At 43.2% G+C, this 8,997-nt stretch overlaps 1 protein-coding gene and 1 non-coding gene across 2 annotated transcripts; one reads left to right on the top strand and one right to left on the bottom strand.

The window, feature by feature from the left end:
* The first annotated feature begins 2,151 nt into the window (after positions 1-2,151).
* On the top strand, positions 2,152-8,370 carry LOC123452605 (calcium-dependent protein kinase 11). The gene is made up of 8 exons (XM_045129285.1): positions 2,152-2,989; positions 3,984-4,127; positions 4,229-4,381; positions 4,485-4,600; positions 4,685-4,852; positions 5,388-5,612; positions 5,685-5,813; positions 7,677-8,370. The coding sequence occupies exons 1-7, from the start codon at positions 2,167-2,169 to the stop codon at positions 5,805-5,807; spliced, it is 1,752 nt and encodes a 583-aa protein (XP_044985220.1). The 5' UTR covers positions 2,152-2,166; the 3' UTR covers positions 5,808-5,813; positions 7,677-8,370.
* Positions 8,371-8,667: 297 nt separating this feature from the next.
* Positions 8,668-8,739, bottom strand: TRNAC-GCA. The gene has a single exon. It is a non-coding gene; the product is annotated as a tRNA-Cys (tRNA).
* Positions 8,740-8,997: the final 258 nt, after the last annotated feature.

Genomic DNA, 8,997 nt, shown 5'->3' with positions numbered 1-8,997 from the left:
ATTAATCCTTTTGGGGAGCAGAGCAACAATCATAGCACCTCGCTCGTGACTCTATGTATCTATAATCTTCCTCCTTGGTTGTGCATGAAGTGGAAGTTCATTCTGATGCCAGTGCTCATCCAAGGCCCCAAGCAACCCGGCAACGACATTGATGTGTACATGAGGCCATTTGTTAAAGAAATTTTACAGCTATGGGATATCAAAGGTGTACGTGTGTGGGATGAGCACAAACAGCAGGAATTTGACCTATGAGCGTTGTTGTTTGTAACCATCAATGATTGGCCTGCTCTTAGTAACCTTTGAGGACAAACAAACAAGGGATACCACGCATTCACACACTGTTTAGATGATACCGAAAGTATATACTTGGATAAATGTAAGAAGAATGTGTACCTAGGACATCGTCGATTTCTTCTGATCAAGCATCTCTTAAGAAAACAAGGCAAGCATTTCAAAGGTGAGGCAAATCACTGGAAGAAGCCCGACCACCGTACTGGTGATCATATACTTCATATGGTCAAGGATTTAAAAGTAAATTTTGGAAAGGGTCCTCACAGACAATCGGTTCCGAATGACGTTGACGGACACGCACCCATGTGGAAGAAGAAATCTATATTTTGGGACCTACCTTACTGGAAAGTCCTAGAGGTCTGCTCTGCAATAGACGTGATGCACGTGACGAAGAATCTTTACGTGAACCTGCTAGGCTTCTTGGGCGTGTATGGGAAGACAAAAGAAACACCGGAGGTATGGGAGTACCAGCAACGTATGCACGAAAAAGACGACATGCATCCAAAGCAGTATGAAGGTCCTGCAAGCTACGCTCTTACCAAAGAAACGAAGGAAATCTTCTTTGAATGCCTACTCAGTATGAAGGTCCCGTCTGGCTACTCGTTGAATATAAAGGGAATAATAAATATGGCACAAAAAAATTCCAGAACTTAAAGTCTCATGACTGCCACGTGATTATTACGCAATTGCTTCCGGTTGCATTGAGGGGGCTTCTACCGAAAAACGTCTGATCAACCATTGTGAAGCTATGTGCATTCCTCAATGCAATCTCTTAGAAGGTAATCGATCCAGAAATCCTACCAAGGTTACAGAATGATTCGGTGCAATGTCTTGTGAGTTTCGAGTTGGTATTCCCACCATCCTTCTTCAATATCATGACGCCAACCACGTGGAAGGGTATTAGTCCCGGTTCATGGCAAACCGAGACTAGGGGGGGTCTTTAGTCACAAGTTAATAGTCCCGGTTGGTGAACAGAGACTATATGCCCTTACCAACCGGGACTATAGCCCCGTTTTCTACTAGTGACTATCGAGTTAGAATCTCTATGCCCATGAATTATGAAACATAGTCATCAACCGATTCATATATGTGGTTGCACAACCTTATCAAGTGAGGACCACTAGAACAATCTCCATACAATATATAGTATACACATGCTTATTGATACATATTAGTGATGATATTCAAGGACGATACAAATAACTCAATAATAGATTGAGAATTTTCATTGTCACATGATTACGCCTAGGGCATATCTCCAACATTTGGTGGTGTTCGGTTTATTGCTTAACAATGATGGCCACCAAAGGTGTTTGGTTGTACTGTTGGGAGAAAATAATTGTTTTCAAAAGGATAGGATCGAATAATATGAATCAAAGAACCCACGCAAAAATATTTTTAAGGATTATAATCCTCCAAAATTTCCTATAAAAGCTCGAACAAAGAGACCTTGCAAAACGTATGCATTCGCGCTTTAGGGTCCGTATTACTAGGAGTATATATATAATATAAAAAAATAACTAGGTTTATTTAGTAAAGCCAAAAAAAAAACGATTATTTAGGCGTTGGGAAACAAAATAGGCGCTGATCCGTGGAAGCTCCCGCCACCCTCCCTTGCCCACTGACAACCAGTCCTACAGGGCAGGGCAGGGCAGCAACCTGGCCAGGCCCACACGGCAGTCGCAGGGATCTGCCCCGCTGGGCCCACACCACATTTGGGTTCTCGCTCCGTCCGTCCTTTCCCTCCCCTTGTCTCTCTCTCCGCGCCTCTCCGATCCAAGCGAGCAACCGCCCGCGTCCTCGCGGCCCCTCCACCGCTCGTCTCCAATGCCACCGTCGCCGCCGCCGCGGCCGTCCCCGTAGGGTCTCCCGGCGATGGGGAACAGCTGCGTCGGCCCCAACGGCGCCGGCCGCAGCGGCTTCCTCGCCTCCGTCGCCATCTGGCGCGCGAAGCCCGCGGAGCCGGCGCCGGCCCCCGACGCCCTCCAGGCGTCCACCTCCGAGAAGAAGGCGCCCGAGCCCGTCACCATCCCCGCCGGCGAGCACTCCTCTTCGCATGGCGCGCGCTCCGCCGACCCGCCGCCCCCCAAGCCCGCCGAACCGTCCAGGCAGCAGTCGATGGCCCCCGTGGCGAAGAAGCCCGTGCCCAAGGTCAAGCGCGTCCAGAGCGCCGGCCTCCTCGCCGACTCCGTCCTCAAGCGCGACGTCAACACCGCCCGCCTCAAGGACCTCTACACCATCGGCAAGAAGCTGGGGCAGGGCCAGTTCGGGACCACCTACCTCTGCGTCGAGAAGGCCACGGGGAAGGAGTACGCCTGCAAGTCCATCGCCAAGCGGAAGCTGCTCACCGACGAGGACGTCGAGGACGTGCGCCGCGAGATCCAGATCATGCACCACCTGGCAGGGCACAGCAGCGTCGTGTCCATCGTCGGCGCCTACGAGGACGCCGTCGCCGTGCAGCTTGTCATGGAGCTCTGCGCCGGAGGCGAGCTGTTCGACAGAATCATCCAGAGGGGCCACTACTCCGAGAAGGCCGCGGCGCAGCTCACCAGGGTGATCGTCGGCGTCATCGAGGCGTGCCACTCGCTCGGCGTCATGCACAGGGATCTCAAGCCGGAGAATTTCTTGTTCATCAATAATCAGGAGGACTCGCCGCTCAAGGCCATTGATTTTGGGCTCTCCATATTCTTCACGCCAGGTATATATATTATATAGTCGCCTCAAATAATGCAATGCAATGCAATGCCGTGTATTCCCTGATATCTGTCTTTTGATGGTGCGATTCCTGGACGTAGTCGAATTTACAATTGATTTAGCGAAATGGGGATTGTTTATGCGAAAATTGCCATCTGCGAGTATCGGCTATGTATCATATAAGTTCGTAACGGAAAGGTAAAACGGGTGAAATGCTTGGCCTCTTGTTGTGCACGGGCTGCCATTGCTGCCGTTAGCATCATTGCCTTGGCCATGTTACTTTGGTGTCCTTTGGAGGTTGGGAGTAATCAGGATGTAAAATCCATTACATTGATCTGCCGGTTCCTTTGAAAAATTGACGCTTGTAATCATAATTTTATAAGTGAAATAGGCAGTGTCATGCCATTTTCCTATGAAAAACTGACTCCAAATCCAAATTCATCGGCTCTCCCATGATACAAGTTCTTCTCTGGGCTTTCACTGCACAACTGCCATTGGACAACCGACAGATTCGCATTCGAGATTTCTGTAGTACAATCCAATTCTATAGCATATCTTTATTGCTTTCTACTACCAAACATTTCAGTAAACTTAGAGCATTTTGAAGTGCCTGATAACAACTGTAGACCATTTTATTAGGCATCCTTTGGTCAGATAATGGAAGGTTGCTCCTTTGACCTTTATGGCCCACCGGGTGCCCATAACACAACCTGATTATAGGATGAAAAAAAAATCATTGCCAGTTCCTTCTGAGGCATGAAGTAGTAACTTAAGTAGATTTGCACCTGCAGATCCTTAACACTTTTCTTAGAAACAGGCTACTAGATATGAAAAGTGTGGTATAGATGTTATCTGTGTTCTGTCCCTGAATGACTGACTACAGAGAACAGACCATATGAATGTGCGATGAAGCCAATGATGCTCTCACACTCTTTACCAAATTATTTTCAAACGCTATTTTGTTTTTTTTCTGACGCATAATGTAATTGATTTTGCAGGTCAGATGTTTACAGATGTAGTTGGAAGTCCATACTATGTTGCACCTGAGGTTCTTCTAAAGAACTATGGACGAGAAGTTGACGTCTGGAGTGCTGGTGTAATAATCTATATCTTGTTGAGTGGGGTTCCTCCATTCTGGGATGGTGAGGTTATGTGTAACTGTTTCAGTAAAATGCCGCATTACGATTTCGCGTAATGTATGAAAGCTGCATCCGACTGATTTTGCTTGTGGTTTCTCGAGCAGAAAGTGAACAAGGGATATTTGAACAAGTTTTGAAAGGTGAGCTGGACTTTACAACTGAACCCTGGCCTAGTATCTCAGACAGTGCGAAGGATTTGGTCAGGAAAATGCTTATTCGTGATCCAAAGAAGAGATTGACTGCCCATGAAGCGCTATGTGAGTAGTATGGTAGTGCAGCTATAAGTCGGTACTAAATAATAATTACTTGTCATTACTCTATTTTCAAACAAATGTCCTCTAAGCACCCATCTTGTGCTAGGTCATCCTTGGGTTTGTGTTGATGGAGTTGCTCCTGATAAGCCTCTTGATTCTGCTGTCCTGAGTCGGTTAAAACAATTTTCTGCAATGAACAAACTAAAGAAAATGGCCCTTCGGGTGAGTATCGGTATCAAATTTGTAATTGGTGTTACACAATCTGTATTCATGTTGATTCTATTTTTACCTGACATACAATTGCAGGTTATTGCCGAGAGTTTGTCTGAAGAAGAAATTGCAGGATTGAAAGAAATGTTCAAAATGCTGGACACTGATAACAGTGGTCATATCACGTTGGAGGAGCTAAAAAGTGGCTTGCGGCGGGTTGGTGCTACTCTGATGGACTCAGAAATTGATGCTTTAATGGAAGCAGTAAGTATTTTAAGATGATCTCTGTACATTTGTTCCTCAATTACACAGGAATTATTGATCACTGTTCAAAATAATTTGTTCCTCACCTAGACAATCTCCTTACTCTTCAATTGAGGTTAAATAAATTTCTATCATTTCCATAAGTTGGAAATAAAATATATTTGTGGTGGAGATAGAAACTTTTTGGAGTTTAGGCAAGCACCACTTGGCCAAGAATCCTGTGCCTTAATCCTACTCAGCAGGCAGTGGCTGCCCCGGCTGATGCCCACGCTGCCCAAACGCCATCTTGATCTCACTTGAAATATGATTTTTTTTGTTAAACCTGCTTCATTTGGAACCGTGAGTCAGCTTATATTACATATATCATTCTGTGTAGGCAGAAAACAAGGGTTGTTAGGAGGCTTATTACTGTATTTTCAGATACGCAATAGTTGCGAAAGTTTATCAAGTAGTAACGGTTACTCTTACGATGACACTGTTTTCATTTTTGACTCTGCTCCAAATGAAATTCAAGCTCATTTCATGAATATGTCAGGCTGATATTGACAACAGTGGTACCATTGATTATGGGGAGTTCATTGCTGCAACAATGCATATGAACAAAGTTGACAAGGAGGATAAGCTCTTTGCAGCCTTCCAATACTTTGATAAAGACGGCAGTGGTTACATTACTCAAGATGAGCTCCAAAAGGCATGCGAGGAGTTTGGTATTGGAGACACCCGTATTGAAGATATTATCGGAGATGTCGATAAGGACAATGTAAGTAGATTCATTGTTCAGGTTTTAAATTGCCAACAACAGTTTTGTCTCATTGTCCACCACCTTTTGCAGGATGGAAAGATCGACTACAATGAGTTTGTCGAAATGATGCAGAAAGGAAATAATCCACTGGGTAGAAAGGGACAGCAAAGCAATGTGAACTTTGGTCTTGGAGATGCACTGAAGCTTCGGTAAACGAAGGTAACATATGGGTGTCTTCCCTGCTAATTGATAATATTATATATTCTTCCCGAGTTAAAATCGTATGGCTTTCATTTGCCTTGCCAGAGTTAGATGAGTTGTTTCAGTCTATGATCAGTTATCTGTATGATTGGATACAATCATATGATTGATAGCAATAACACTCATCTAGTTATTTGGATTATATTGTTGTATCAAATCATGCGTCTACACTATTACAGTTCCAATATAAACCATGGGAAGACAAAATTTCTGGTGAACTAATTGTGATGGTTGTGGTAGACTATTAGTGTGGTGAATGTTATGCGGATCCTCCATAAGCACTTCAAGCTGCAGTAGCCCAAAGCCCCAAAACTCTAAAGTCCATTCTGAATCCTGAACTATTGTGCTTGGTACGACTTGTACCCTAAAGTCCTAAACTATGAGACCATCTCTATTATCTCCTGAACTTTATAAAACCATTTTAAAACCTGGACGATTTTAAAAGGTGGTTTTGCATTCTAGCCTTTAAGAAAATGTGCAAAACCCAAAAAGTATAATGGATGAAGATAATGTTGTTCCATAACTCATATCGGTTGATGATTATTTTTTGTTCTTACTTTATAGCTTCTGCACACCCCTTAGTTGTTTCAATAGAATTTTAGAACCTCGGAATATGAACCACCCACCAAACCCTAACCTGGTTATTTAGGGTGAATTCAGTTTTTTCAAGATTTGGAAATGTTGAAATTTGTGAACACGGGGGATGCTACAGATGGGGAACCTGCAAAAATTTACTACTCCCTCTGATCCATATTAATTGATGCTGGTTTAGTACAAAGTTATACTAACCTTATACTAAACCAGCGTCAATTAATTTGGATTAGAGGGAGTACCTCTGTTTCTAAATGTAAGACATTTTGTCTGTTTAAACTGAATTGCCAAAATGTCTTATATTTAGGAACAGAGGGTATAATAGAAAAGTATAACAATTCATCTTTTGTAGGAAAAAAGACAAGGCAAATCTATCTATCTTTGTTGTTTTTGCACGACATAAATAAACATATCTTTTATGAATTGCAGGTTATAAATTGCTAACATTCTCTACGTCTGTTAAAAAATACATTTTTTGGAAACACTAAAATACAAAAACGAGCTATTTAACTTGAACAGTTCTAGAAAATTCACACTTTAATAAGGATAGTTGGTTTAACAATTCAGGGTTCAAATCGGACTTGACACCATAGTTCAGCGTTTAAAGTGGACTTGCTTCTGTTTGAGAAATAGATGAGAAAATAAGTTTCTGAAATACAAAAGCGCACATTCCAATAGGTTGTTAATGCCTTCAAGCCATCATTACATGAAGCAACATGCAGTGACTTCCACTATGTGGTAAGGTTACGAGCAATTTGTTTCACAGGTCTTGAAGTGTACAAATCATACATAGCCAGCAGACTTATACAGACATGCATATTTGTGATGATGAATAAATTAAAGGTTCGTTCTTCCGTTAAAAAAAAGAAGATAAAATGTGGAAGAAATAAGTGGCGTAAAGTGTTTGACATAAAATAAAGGGTACAGAAAATCATGATAAGCTTCTGCTATCATGTTGAGGTTTGTTTTGCTTAATAAATGTGCATTGTATGTGATTTCTCTGCACTAAATGGAATATTATGGGTTAATCACAACTGTTGTTTCTGTTCAGGTAAAATGAGATTCAAGTACATGCAAAACGAATACTTGCTGAACTCAAATAGTTTCCGCATTCTTGTCCTAGTTGGGCACTGGCTTACAGCATTTTCCGGTCGCAATACCTTCAGTTGCTAAACTGGAGGTGGTGAAGATGCGCCATGTGTGCTGACTGTTTGTTCTGGTTTGTTACAGGTGTAGTTAACCAAATTGCCGTTCAGCGACCCGCAAAAGGTAAACCCAGCAGCAGAGTAGCTCCCACAGCAAGCATGTATTCAGATGATCGGATCTCAAGATTCCACGGCGCCTCGGTCCGAGTTTTTGGGGGGTCTCTGAACTCTGAAGGCTGAAGCGAAGCCAATTTCGGCAGGAGTACCAAAAGCCTCCCACAAGAGCTGACATTAGGGTGTTCCCAACTTGACATTATACGATTCTCTTAATTAATTTTACATCCACAAGAGCACGGGCCGCCATCGCGCCGGTAAGAAATGCTGGGCGAAACCGCCATGTACACGTGTTGTAAGTAAAAGCATGAGAGTTGAGTAGGAGAGGTGTCCTTTTCTTCTTCAGTTTTTTCCCCTCGTTCTGAAACCAGCGGCAGGGAGACCCTAAGCTATGGGAGAAGGTGGAAACTCCAGCTGCTACGTTTGATTCTCTTCATCTGTATTATTGGATAGCGGCATAGTATGTCTTGGCTTTTGTAAGGGTAGGTTGTTGTCTCCGTGTGTGTGTGTGTGTGTGTGTGTGTACTGTAGGCAAAAAGAAATGTCTGACCAATGAAAACCGATCCTCCTGCTATTATTGTCCGTTTTTCGGCGTTGTAAGAACAGTGGTGGTACGGACTAATTAAAGCCTGATGATGATGACGACGGTGATTTTTATGTTGTTAGCCTGTGACCTATTGGTCTGTTGTCTGCCAGTTGCTCTGCCGGAGTACCTTTTTCGCTGCCGGCTAGGCTTAATGTTACTGATTCTTTTTCTGAAGGTGCTGTTAACTCATGCACGAAATGGTAGCAGTGGGCAATGGTATATGCCGTATTGCAGTCAGCCAACGCACAATCCCAAGACTAGAAGGTCCAAACTGCGGTGGGCGACCGTGGTGAACTGCACGCACACCTTTTTTTAGTTGTGATTAAGAGCAGTGGGCATCAAAAAATTGATAAAATAAAAATAAAAAACAATAGCAAGGGCCCAACCGGGTTCGAACCGGTGACCTATTGATCTGCAGTCAATTGCTCTACCACTGAGCTATGGACCCTTGGATGCTGGTACCCATTTAACAGAGAATATATCGAAGGATGGTTATGTTAAAGTTGTAAGGAACTGTAAACTGAATAGGTTCACTATAATTTCAAATAGACCACGAGGCAGAACATGCTTCCATACAAGATACTCCTACAAGAGAGGTTATAGCAGTACTTCGGCGCGGTAACACGACAACAAGTTATTTATGATTGTGGAAAAAAACATTTAGACAATCTGTGTTATAATAAAACATACCCCATAGATTTATTCT

This window comes from Hordeum vulgare, chromosome 5H, assembly GCF_904849725.1.
Source record: "Hordeum vulgare subsp. vulgare chromosome 5H, MorexV3_pseudomolecules_assembly, whole genome shotgun sequence".
Taxonomy (NCBI): domain Eukaryota; kingdom Viridiplantae; phylum Streptophyta; class Magnoliopsida; order Poales; family Poaceae; genus Hordeum; species Hordeum vulgare.
Note: the sequence above shows the minus strand (reverse complement) of the source record. Positions and strands in the feature narration are given on the sequence as shown.

Coding starts and splice junctions, on each gene's coding strand:
- LOC123452605 (XM_045129285.1), top strand. CDS start 2,167: ATGGGGAACAGCTGCGTCGGCCCCAACGGCGCCGGCCGCAGCGGCTTC. Junction 4,128..4,228: donor GGTTCCTCCATTCTGGGATG/GTGAGGTTATGT, acceptor TTTCTCGAGCAG/AAAGTGAACAAGGGATATTT. Junction 4,853..5,387: donor TTGATGCTTTAATGGAAGCA/GTAAGTATTTTA, acceptor TGAATATGTCAG/GCTGATATTGACAACAGTGG.